Source organism: Macrosteles quadrilineatus, unplaced genomic scaffold, assembly GCF_028750875.1.
Source record: "Macrosteles quadrilineatus isolate MER2022 unplaced genomic scaffold, UCM_ALF_1.0 Scaffold_9__3_contigs__length_116548681, whole genome shotgun sequence".
NCBI classification, from domain to species: domain Eukaryota; kingdom Metazoa; phylum Arthropoda; class Insecta; order Hemiptera; family Cicadellidae; genus Macrosteles; species Macrosteles quadrilineatus.
Window position 1 is genome coordinate 41,242,575 of NW_026542602.1, and position 13,509 is coordinate 41,256,083.

The 13,509-nt window shown below is 31.4% G+C and overlaps 1 protein-coding gene across 1 annotated transcript in view; it reads right to left on the reverse strand.

The window, feature by feature from the left end:
* Positions 1–10,139, reverse strand: part of LOC129003825 (bumetanide-sensitive sodium-(potassium)-chloride cotransporter) — an 86,540-nt gene extending 76,401 nt beyond the window's left edge. The window contains exons 1-2 of the mRNA XM_054432144.1: positions 10,024–10,139; positions 5,872–5,904 (exon numbers count right to left, since the gene is read on the reverse strand). Coding sequence (XP_054288119.1) covers positions 5,872–5,904; positions 10,024–10,086 — 96 coding nt within the window. The 5' untranslated portion in view covers positions 10,087–10,139. The remainder of the gene's footprint in view (positions 1–5,871; positions 5,905–10,023) is intronic.
* Between the last annotated feature and the right edge of the window lie 3,370 nt (positions 10,140–13,509).

Consider the following 13,509-nt stretch of genomic DNA (forward strand, 5'->3'; position numbering starts at 1 on the left):
CCTCCCCCAATGGCTAAACTTAGTTTTGACCTCCTATAACATACAGTACATGTACTTGTAGTGATTATTTGGCATCGATATCAATGTTGACCCAAGTACAAAAAAAAAAAAAAAAAAAAAAAAAAAAAAAAAAAAAAAAAAACTCTTTTAGATAACTCATTATATAAGCGACGAATCAACTGCAAGTATGTGTCAGCGAGATAAATATAGAGATGGATCAGTAAGATTCAAAGCAGATATTCACTCTTTTCAACATCGGCTTCTCAAGAAAAGTAGACGCCTCTTGAAGTTCCAAAGCCTCTTCTTTATACAGCTCTTGATATAGAGGAAAATATTCCTTTCAATATAGACCTCTTGGATTTTAATATAGATGTTTTATTCTAAAAATTATTAAGTTTTGCATTTATAAATGCTTTTTGTTTATAGATTACATATTTAGATGGCATTTATCTTGGCTATGTATTGCTATTATTATGCTGTGATGTACCTAGATTTTCAAGACTCATAAATAGTAAACCTCAAACTGTTTTGAAATAGAGTAATTAAGTAAAATAATATTAACGTAACGATAAAATGCCATTTGATTAGACATCTAGAATCTTCAATTACCTTGTGAAACGTCCGGGATTGTTTTTGATATGTTATGTGGGTTATAATAGTTAGCAAATTTTGCTTATGATAAACATAACATATTTTGATAAGAACAGATAAAATTAACTACGATTTCTGTACAACAAATATTAAAACACGTAAATAAATTGTATTTTCATTTATATTCAATAACTGTATTAATACACAAAAAAAGCTTCTGCAGTGTGACAAAGCTTAGAATTTCAACCAAAAAGTTGGAAAATGTAGGTTTTAATTTCTAAAAATTTACAAAATTTCTGATTATACGGAAAACTAACCAGTATGTTTACATAAGTTTTAAATTAATAATCTTTCCCTCCTAAGTTTTTTGCATAATGCACCCTGTTTCAGGGTTGTATTTTTATGTATAATAGTTATAAAATATTACAATTATTGTTTGTTTTTCTAAAAAAAAAACCTTAAAATTTCAGATTCGCATGAATCAAATATAATCTTAAATCTGGTAATAATTAAATAAGACTTATGTATTATCAAATAAATAAATACCTTTACGTGACACTACACTATTTTGACGAACTTCCCACGCAAGGATTTAGTCCAGAAAACAGCTGTTTGCCGCCAGCTTAATCAAATGGGGTTTCATTGCGTACTACTGTACTGTAATGAGTTTTACCGGACACCAATCAGCTGATTATACTGTATTCAGGTGATTATGAGCAAAAACATAACCTCTCTTAAAGGCTAGTGATTTTTTGTCCTTTAGTTGGTGGTAATATGTAAGGATTTGAACAGATTTAGTAGTATGGCGTAAACTATCGTACGTAACTCGTCCAAAATGTGATAACCAGACTCATATAGTAATCCTGCACTCGACTTCATTTCGCACGGGAACATCCACGCTCGTCCGGTAAACACTTGTTTTCAGGACTAGTAACGTAATATAGTATTGCAGAAAGTGTTTAGCATTGATGAAAGGAAGTTCCTTTCGTACATGTTGGTAGGTTGTCGCGCGGTGTGCCACACTTCACAATCAGGTGATAATAAGTGACTCATTCACTTGGTGTTAACAACAGTGATAACAACGTTAAGGTTTGTTAAACTACGGAGTCTTTCCCCAAAACACAAATATCTTAGAGAAAAATATCTACGGTATGTAAAGATCTTGAAACAATTTTCAATCGTGTATTTTTGAAGACTGAAGCTAGCTAGATACATGAAATGTAAAAATAATTAAAACTGACTATTACATATTTTACATGTTTATAAACTGAATTTGATATATAGGTAGAAGGTATTTAGGAAATTGTCTTTGGCTGTTAGTTTAGATTCAACGGACACTATTTTTTTGACAAAGAAACATAAAACAACTTAGTTCCTTTGAAAAGTGTTGAAACAACAAAACAAGAAATGTCAATGCGCGACAACGTTGAACAAAAGGAATGTGGATTATTTAGGGAAGCTTAACATAGAGGATTTTCTACATGTATGTCACAAAATTATTTTTAGGAGCTTTTAAAAAGAAATAAATTTTAAAATCTGTATTGTTTGAGAACGATAAAGGATAGGATTAATTGGGATAAGCAAAGGGATTTAAGATTATAACGTGTATGCAAATATTTTCTCTTTTATTTTTACTGTAACATACTGACATTTTAATCACCCAAAAATAGTGTTTTCATCAGGAATTGCTACCTACGTATATCAAATGTTTGTAAAGACTGGTTAATAACAACGAAAATAGCAATTCAACTCTTATGAAAGATGAAATGTTTTATTAATTTGAAAAGAATTTGACCATACACGTGGTCGTATACAAATTTTTTTTTCATTTCGTTGGCCTACAATATGTTCTGTAAAAAATCGTGTTTTTGTTAGTGTTTATTAATTATTTGTAAAATATTTCAACATTCGTTAATACCAGTTCTTTATTATATGAAAATAGTTTTGCATTCATACACAGTTATTAAGATATATTCACTATAATCATTATCATAAACTCTATATTAAAATATTTATAGACAAATTACGTATTATGTATATGTTTATGATCGCGTTAAAATTTAAATAGTTTTGTAGATAGAGCAACAATTTCTTTACAATTGAGTAGATATGTTACAATAAAAATACATAGAGAACAAATAAATTTCATTTCATCATCAAGATGATAGGGTTTATATATTTAATAGTTTGTGTGTTTCTATCGCAATTTGCCTTTAGCATTTTTTAGGGGAACGATCCAATCCTAGCCTTGTGTTACCACCTAAGCTCATCCTTTTGTTGGATAAACTAGTTGATTACTAGACCTATGTTAGATACATAAATGAAATATATGGTAAGAATCTATACATCTTTAAATAGAAACCTCGTCCTGTTTGATAAATCCATACCAAAACCTTATTTGCAAGTACAATACATTACAGGGTGATCAACTCAAGGAGGCCACCATTGGGATATCGGAAACGGTAAGAATTAGAGAAAACTTTAAATGGGACACATTCCTTTTTTTTGTGGCAGTTAAAAATATGTTTTTATTTTTTCGAAATTCAGCCGCCATTTTCCAAAATGGCGGCCAACTTTAAAATTTCTTACGGAACACCCTTTATCCTGTTTACCCATATTTTATCATGTTTTCGGATAGAACAGGCAATTTAAAAACCTTTTTATTCCTGACATTTTTTCGATAAACCCACTCGTTTAGGAATTACAGCCTATGGAAAAATGACTTCCTGTGTACATTTTACATCATGTAGCTCCTAAACAAGTAGGTTTATAGCGAAAATGCGATGAGTAAATAAGTCAAAGAAGTCTTAATATTGCATCCACATTCCATAAAGTCCATAAAATACACAGTTTTCCACTTTTCAAGTTTGCCGCCATTTTTTTAAATGGCCACCATTTTTAAAATTATAGAATTAATAGTTTTAACGAATTTTATGGTCTTTTTGGAATGTGGATGCAATTTTAAGACTTATTTGACTTATTTACTTTTCGAATTTTCGCTATAAACCTACTTGTTTAGGAGCTACATGATGTAAAATGTACACAGGAAGTCATTTTTCCAAAGGCTGTAACTCCTAAACGAGTGGGTTTATCGAAAAAACGTCAAGAATAAAAAAAGTTTTTAAATTGCCTGTTCTATCCGAAAACATGATAAAATATGGGTAAACAGGATAAAGGGTGTTCCGTAAGAAATTTTAAAGTTGGCCGCCATTTTGGAAAATGGCGGCTGAATATCGAAAAAATAAAAACATATTTTTAACTGCCACAAAAAAAAAGGAATGTGTCCCATTTAAAGTTTTCTCTAATTCTTACCGTTTCCGATATCCCAATGGTGGCCTCCTTGAGTTGATCACCCTGTATATTGTATGCTCATAAATTTGTCATTTAAAATTTCGTTTAAATTAAATTTAAAAAAAAAAACTTTCAGTAGGAATTAATAGAAGTAGTAGTACAGAACACGACTTCGCTTTTTAACTTTTGCTACGTAATGTCAGAAGGCGACGGAATAATTCCAGTAAATGGTCGCAAGAGTTTTGCAAGGCTCGATGCTGATACACATCTTTTACAAATTCAGCTCCTTTGAAGGAATTAAAATGCATCTTGCAAAGTGTGGTGTATGATCCATTTTAATTACGACTTTATGGACACACAACTTCTATTAATGAACCTTTTCCATGGCCACGAAGAAAATAAATTGTTTTATCATTCAAAAACTCATTACTTAACAGAAAGATTAGTTTTAGTACTTATTAACTAATATAATTGTTTAATTTTAGTAATGTTAGAATTACTATTTAATAAATGTCTAAAACCAAGTTACCTATCTGTCTTTAACTGCACAGTATAAGTTAAGTTTTTAATCTTTAAACAGTGGCCTAAGGTAAACACCAAACAGCCGCAAAGTCTTAACTAACTTTTAAAAGCTTAGTTTAATAGTTCTTAGAAATTAAGCTATCTAAAAGATCATTGCAAAAGTTTACTGTCTCGAGTACAAAAAAATAATGTCGGTTTATATCTATTGTTACACTTTAAGCTATTAATATTTTTTTACTACTAGAAAATTCTCCCAGTAGGTTTTCAAATGCGAATTCTGGCAATTTTTTTCACCTTAAAGCGGAACTAGATTCCGTACCAAATAAAATCTTTGTTTTTTACGAATCATGATGTGAATGTCTTCAATGATCTCCGAAGTTACCTAAACTTACCAAAACCAACAACTTTAAACCACAATGCATCCTAACATACACAGTTGCCTAACACTCAAAAACTGTTTTTGATTCCTTGAAGTCTATTGTATTATAAGGGACTGTACACGACCTAGAATACTTGGAAGAGACGATCCTTGAGCCAAATAGCCTGTCAATAAACCAATGCCTCGTGGCTCACGTATAAGTCGTGTGGCAGGCACATTTAATTAGAAGTGCTAATAGGTGACCTAGCTGGCGAAAACTGACCTTCGAAAACATGAGTACGGAATACTTCACAACTTGTTTGTGTGTGCTAGGTACAGCGTGTATCGTGACGATTTTATGTACAATATTAGTACTAACCTACAGTGTTCCGAAATACAGCACAGTTTTAGAGGGGGAATTCGGTTGTATAATATTAAAATCACCAACAAAGTTACCAAAAGTGTATATTTGTTTAAATTAATTTGGTTAAAAGGAAATGTATTATAACAGCTGGATCTAGTTTCGAACCATAAACTGATTTTTCTCCGGACCAAATCGACATCATTTTGATTGTTAGGCGAGCACTTTAACCAATCAGCCAGTAGTCTAGCAAAAGCATTATTAATTAATTATCTGCTATGGCTTAGGTTGTCTTCTGAATTGATAAAACCCCTCCATGATAAAATGGACCTCGGAAACTATACAAAAAATATTCTTGAGAAAACTACTCTTCACTTTTTACACCGGAAGCATTATTGTAACCTTTAACAGTTACCTATGAATTGCAAATTAAAACCCTCAAAATAAATAAAAAAATATTTGTAGGAATATTTCAATTTGAAATACACGCGAACAGTATTACTTTAAAAAGCCTTTAACCAAAAATTACTATATTTTCTTTAACTTTTTTTAATTTTTGATTTATTAATTCACTTGTTAATGAACCTTCAATAATCACCAAATAAGATCAATGGTTAGAGAATAACACATCAATTTGCAGATTCAAAAACTGACACTGTGGAAGATTTTACATGCTTTACAAGCAACACATTAATCCTTCAATAAAAGCGTAAGTTAAAAATAATCATGAATAAAAAGATCAACTTACTGCATCATCATCACTCGTACTTGGGGTGGAGCTCTGGAAAAAATAAGCCATTATACAAAATAAAGAAGATCTCACAATGGAAAATTGCATATATAATTGTGTAGGTAAACCTAAAATATTTTACAATTGATGCTAAACTTAAAAATTTAGATTGCAGTATATTTAAGATATATTATTTTGTTTGAATTATAGCATATGTATTATATTTATTCCTGATGCAAAAAAAAAAAAATAAAAATAAAACACAGATATTAGCACAGACAAGATTTCCGTTTTCATTGATAATTATTATTAGTTCTTTTCCTTACCAAGTATTATTTTTAGCTGTGATGTTCTAACTATAACCTTCACAACTCACAATGATATAAATTGTGACCTTTTATAATACAAAGAAGACATTTAAAAAATATAAAACAATCTTAACGGAAACATGACTCATAATAAAATACTATACATGCATATACAGTAATATATGCAGTAGGTCCTAAACTTACCAATGTACAATCAATTCTCCGAGTAGAAAACTCACTTACAATACAATCGAGTTGTAAAATGAACCGTTCAAAATAGATAGCGTTGAAATAATTTCTATTAAATTACAAAAGCTCTCGACAATAATGTGAACTTGGTAAATCAATCACCGTGAAAATTATTCTTTACAATTCACACTGTGAAGGCTGTTCAGATTATTCTGTAGCTGTTAAATATTTAATCCTTTCTCCGCAATAACAAATCCTTCAACTTGATTTTGACGCAAATGAGATTTATTCAGCGGAAAATTAATATCAATTGTTCGTTGAATTTCGTTTCACTTCCAAACATTTAATCTCTTGTGCTACAGACACCGGTATTTCGTTTATTGCGATTTTCTTACAGAATTAACAAACCTCTAATGAATTCCTAGCTGAAATAGGTGACGTTTAATTTTTTTATTGACATTATTTTTTGAAAAATGGTAGTCAAAATAGTGAAATGTTGACGTTTTCGATAGCTGTAACAACTAAACAGTCACATTTGTTGTTTCAAAGATTATTAAGCGTATTTTTCATAACTTTTGTAAACTAAGCGTAGCCTGTGGTTTTAGAATGCAGAATCATAATCCCGGCCTGTCTTAGAAAGAAATTGTATTTAATGATGAATGTGTACTGTGTAGCTATATTTGTTTACATTCATTTTCTTTAAAATTTAGATTGAACCTAGTGCCAGTTCAAAACCTCGTACAACCTGTGGACTATTAATAAGCCATTGCATTACTCCACGATAAACTTGCAACCAATAAATCAACTTGCTAACACTAAAACTATTTAAATACCCCCACCGCAGCAAACCTGCAGACCAAGTGAATTTCAACTTGTCTGATTAAATTTTTACTCAGAAATTTCCATAGATAAGACATATTTATTCCCTATTTAAATAACATTTGATTAAACGAGTGCTTAGGTTTGCTGCCACGGGGAAGGTAAAAAGGGGTTTTGACCATACATCAATAGTATAGGATGAAATAAATAAATTTGCCAAATGTTATCAATATATATCCATAAACAAGGAAACTACAACAATTTTCATTTTCTCCATAAGAAAAACATAGAATTTTAAATTACACTATTTTTGAATTTTCTCCGTGACCATTAGGCACACAACAGAGCTTCATTATACTAAATTATTTCTTTATTTAAGCTCTACAAAATGGTGTAAAAAGAAATTGCAAAATATTTTAATTTTGGGGTAAAAATCTGGAAAACCCTATTTTAACCCCATAAAACCCCCCATAAACCGACGTCCCCATTGTCCGATTATGCTGGATCGCGTTGAATGTTTGGTACACGATTGTACCAAATTTCATCAAAATCGGATCATTTTTGCTCGAGTTATCGCGCTAATGGACACATCACAGTAATGTTTAAAACCACTTAACTTCTTGTTTATTTGGTGACCCAAATTTTACAACATGATTTGTAACTTTCATTACTTAGGTATAATGATATCCTTGATCCGTTGCTGTTATAAAATATAGCTTCCACACTATGATTCACACTACGATCCGGTTAAAACCAATTAATTGACCTAACAGATCATTTGGAATACCCGAGGCTAATAACTGACGTACCAGTTTGTTCTTAGAAGATTATTATTGGTACCGCTTGGATGTGGTTTGAAGACGTTTTTAAATGTATTTATTGATTGCAATTTATTTGTTTGTAAGTCTTTATTTTAAAATGTTAGTCAGAAAACTACTGACAAAATCAAAAGATATTAAGATATAAATGATCTTTCATAGACCTTCTTTTAAAAAACAAAGCCTAAAACAGCTGTTGTAAATTAATAGTATATTTTGTAACTATGGCCGAAAATGAAGTTTTGCCGGCTCGAGATAATATTAGGTTCGAGACGAATTCGAAAACTTAAAACGATCGAGAGCTACAAAACTTTTCAGTCCGTGATACGAACGCTACTTTTCACCACACCAAACCCTATTACCACAATAATAATGCACACTAACAGTAAAAAAAAGCTATAACTTGAAGGTTATGTGAGGAAATAATTTGAGGAATCAGCAAAAATATGAATACATAGTTGCTAGGCAGCGATGACAATAACACAAGTCTATTGCAATGCATACTGATTGTGAATTTAATATGCATTAATGTTTTAAGGAGGTAAACGAGCAGCAGATTTTCGGCCCTAGGGAAGTAAAAACCTGCATGGGCCACGCTGGCATAGGCAGTAATACGTAGCTTTCGGCCTTCAATAAACGTTTGTAAAAAGGCTAACATTGTAGTGTGTTGAAAAATAAATTATATTGCCAATTAATTTTTTTTCATATTCAGTAAAAAGAATCATTGCAATAAAATTATTTAACTGCGATTCTCTTTGTTAAAATTGAATGTTACAATAAAGATTTGACAAATGGGAAGATTAACGGATGATGGTTAATGATCTGTAAGCTTGCAGATTCATCGCTCTTATACGCAGATTTGTCATGAATTGATTTTAGATTTTACATTTTACATTCCTAATTATTTGCATGTATCCAAACCTTCTCTAACATACAAGAGAAAGAGCTGGATATATTCAGATTGTAACTGGAACAATGGAGGTTTATGGACAAAAGAAAGTATTGTGTTATTCAAATATAAACAAAAGCACATTATTGGAGTTCTATTGTCCCTGGTCTTAGAGAAATATAAACAATAACCTTTACATGCCTGAAAGGATTAGCTCCCTTCAGTATTCTCAGCTTCATTCTACTAGGAATCAGATTTTTCTTTTAATTCGTCATCAAGAGTAATAATATCTAATTCTTTTATTACGTCAAATTAAACTCCAGCCATTATCATTCTTGTTCCATAAGCATAACATCTCTATAGAAATTTGTTACCACAAATGTTAAAACATTTCAGATACTTAAATAAAAAATAGTTTTCGTTCTTTCAACCAGTAATAACAACACATATACAATCCATTTCCCACTGCACTCATCTAAAAAGCTACAATTAGCTGAATTTTCCTAAAAATCCTGGTAAACCTTTCCCACTGATTTTTTTTTATATCCGACCATACTTATGTATATTCTAGTCTTTGGCATAAATGCACCAAGTACAATATGTAAAACCACGATCTACCTTACTCATGGTTAGAACCTTTTGTGAAGTTCGTACAGATTAATTTCAAAAGTAAAATTTTTTCGGATAATTCTGCCATGGTTATTTCTAAAATATTAGCTACTACATGGAGTAAAAGCCAAAATCTACCGGACGATCTAAACCGGTCTATTTAGAATTTCTCCTACAACCTGAGTTACGTCGCTCTCAAGGACAATCCAGTTACTACTCCTGCTCCAAGTCCCGGACAATACAGTACTTTAATGTAACCCATGATTCCACAATTACTTGTACCTAGTGTTTATATTTACTGTAGTACAAAGGAGTCTTCAACAAATAACCCACATAGTAACTCCATTTGTATCTACTTTCCACATAATTTCCTTTACACCATAATACCTGAGGTGTTTATTTATTTAATTGCAGCTCAATGTACCAAGTATATACTGTACTTTTTTTGTACCTATAGACCTACTTTTAAGTTGTTTTAGCTATGTTCACACCAATACAACCCAATTAAAACAGTACTTTCTATAAGTTTTCACCGTACCTCTTTTATAGTGCTGTACCTCCTGTTGTTCCCCGGCTGATCCAGTAACCGTCGCCGCTCCATCCTGAAGTCACAAGACACAACCTTCAAGATTACCGTGAACTTCGATCCACAAGTCACTTCTCTCCCGTGAGTTTGTCCGATCTGAAAGAAATGTTACACAATCACTCCAGCTTGGATAAAACCTGTCTTGGCAGAAGTCCCACAGTTTTGGGCCCATTCCATGCAAGTTGGCTGCAAACTGGGTAGAAAAAACCTATTGATATGCTTTCTATAAGGTCGTTTGAATGCCTAAGAGATAATATATAACGTTTTTGAAGTAAACATATGTTATTTAACATATTTAAACACAAAGTGCGTTCTAATTACCATATTTTCAACGCTAATAGTTTTTGGCTATTTGTAAAAAAAGAAAAAAAATTTATCTAACTCGTAAAACAACCTTATACCTTAAATATTAAGACAATGGTAGTGCTGACACTGTATTGTATTCTAGAAGAAAATGCTATATGCATTTGTAAAACACTGTTTTAAATATATATTTATAAATATTAGAACTCGTTCATTGGTTGGCATTTTGACTAGAAATGTGCAATATACATACCTTTATATTTCAAGCCACACTGTAAAATAACATGTAATCGTAATTTATTCCGTTTGTTTCCATTCTCTGTTTATATTTCATTGTTATTTTTCACAAGCATGACAACCCAAGCAAGCTATTTTTTTTAATTGTTTTGTGCTTATTTCTGAGGCTATTTAAATTTACAAGGGGAATCTTCACATTTACAGGAAAATATATTTCTATACTATTAGATTTTTCCCTGCAATGCACACGAGCTGAGAAAAAAAGGGTTTTAAGAAACATACTTGCCTATATATAGGATATATAATTTTATTAGGAATATTATTTACTGGCAGATAAAAACTGGGGCGTAAGCACCTGGAAATACCTTTTGAATATACATATCCATATAGATAAAATAGATTCAACTGTAACGCAATGTTTTGTTGAAATCGTTTCCTAAAAATCTGTAATCATTATGTAAATGGCTGGTTTTGTTAATATATATTGTGGAGTAAATAGAAGATCAAATTCCAACCCCCGGGTTAGGCGCACGTTTGACATATTTGGAAGTTTTGTGTGGAGAATCAATAAGCTCGTTCAGATTTATGTGCGCTTGCATTAGAAGCACTCGCATTCCTGCTTCAACCTATCGTAGCTGGATTGTTATATTTGAAAACCTTGCTCTATTAATTGTATTGTTCTTACAGAAAATGGTCACTACGAAACGTGTATAATTACTATACAAAAAGATTAACTTATTAATTAAATCCATTCGTCGAGGAGTGTTACATTGAGCCAATCTCGAAATAGTATATTACGTTACTAGTCCTGAAAATAAGTGTTTACCGGACGAGTGTGGTCGTTCCCGTGCGAGACGAAGTCGAGTACGGGATTACCATATGAGCCCGGTACACACATTTTGGACGAGTTACGTACGATAGTTTACGCTATACTACTAAATCTATACAAATCCATATATATTTCCACCAACTAAAGGACTAAAAATCACTAGTCATAACCGCTAAGAGAGGTTATGTTTTTGTTTATAACCACTCATAGCCACCTAAATACACTATAATCAGCTGATTGGTGTCCGGTAAAACTCATTACCGTACAGTAGTACGCAATGAAACCCTATTTCAATAAGCTGGTGGCAAACAGCTGTTTTCTGGACTAAATCCTTGCGTGGGATGTTCGTCAAAATAATATAGTGTGGCGTAAAATACTCTTATTATTCACACTTCTATTTTCTAGCAGTGTATTATGAAAGTTTTTTTGTAGTTTTTCATTAGAGGCATTTATTCCATTCTGTACTCTCCAACACTTCTGGACTTGAACAATAAAGTGCTACACTTCATAAGGTAATTTTTATTTCATTTTTCTTTACTTAAAACACCAGCCAAGTACAAGCAGACTTAAAAAGCTTCAACCAGTTAACAATTTGAACTACCAAAAGTGGTATTAAATTAGCCTCAATCAACATACATAATAAGATAAGAGAGAGGATTTGTTGATAAACATTTAGAATTAGGTGCAAATTTTTAAGCAACCCTGTATAAGGCTAAACGCAACTTTATCCATGAGCGAATCTACAACGTTTAAAATTGTTAGTTAGTATTGATACCTTCAGGGTTCTAGTCCATGGAATCGGCTCATTTACGACTGGCGTATAAATGCTTCGTTATAAAATAACATGTAATGCAACATGTTAAAAATAACATCTTATAAGGAAAATTATTGAATACTGGCTTTAATAAAAACTAAATAATCCATGACAAATACTTATGGCCGTTACTTTGTACGTACAATGTTAATCCGTTGTGTCCAAATAGTCTCTAATATTCATTTTTCGTTGGTTTCTAAAGCATACCTGAAATTAGGTCAGTTTTGTAAAATAAATTAGATTTAATAGCTCAAAAAAGTCATATGGTAAATGTAAGCGAGTAAATAAAAGTTTAAAACTCACAATAATAGTTTGTTTCCGTGCCGCATACGGTAATAGATTATTCCCTATAGGAATTTCACTAAATTACTTTAATTTTTCAACATATTTTTAAATTATGACTGTGAATGTTTATCTATGTACGGCATCTACGAATCAAATACAAAGTTGGTTTAATATCTTAAGGTATTATAATTCCATAATTTTACAGTTATAAAACTAAGCTGTTAATAAAATGTATGTAAAACAATAATTAGGGAAATATTCCCACATATTCCCATAGAAGTCTTTAGTTTTATACATCTGTGAAGAATAAAACAGAGAACAAATTCCCTCCGTGGTTGTTCAAACTTTGGATTGTTTAGGAAAAGTTACGGGCGATTACATGTGCACATAAGCCATATGTGTAAACTTTTTCAACTAAGCGCGCATTGATGGCGTTTTCAAAACTGTTTAATCTCATGTGACTTTTCTAATACTGCACGAATTATTATGGATGTATCTAGGATGTTCATATATTTTGTATGTACAAGTTTTCTTGCATAACATCATTTTTATAAACAAATAAATCATATATTTCAAAGTATTTAAATAAATAAAGAGTGTATAAATGCTATTACTTCTACTAGTCCTTCAAGTTTGAAGAAGCGAATCAATATGCGAAGCGGTGATGCGGGTAGCTGTTTCTAATCACAGGGCGCAGGCCAGCACTTATGGTTATAACTCGGCTCACTGTTCTGTTAAACTTTAAATGGTTTTAAATAATGAATTCTTTACACTATAATTTATTATGAATTATTTTAGGAAATGTCACGAAATAAAAAAGTATACTCAACAAATTAGTAGTAACTCATTAAATGAGAAATTCATTTTTTTTCAATTAAGCATAGTAATGGATGTTAAATCTTGACTATTACAAAATTTAAGCAGTGCCTGTCTGTCTGTCTTTTTGTCTGCCTGTCTGTCAGTGCAGCTA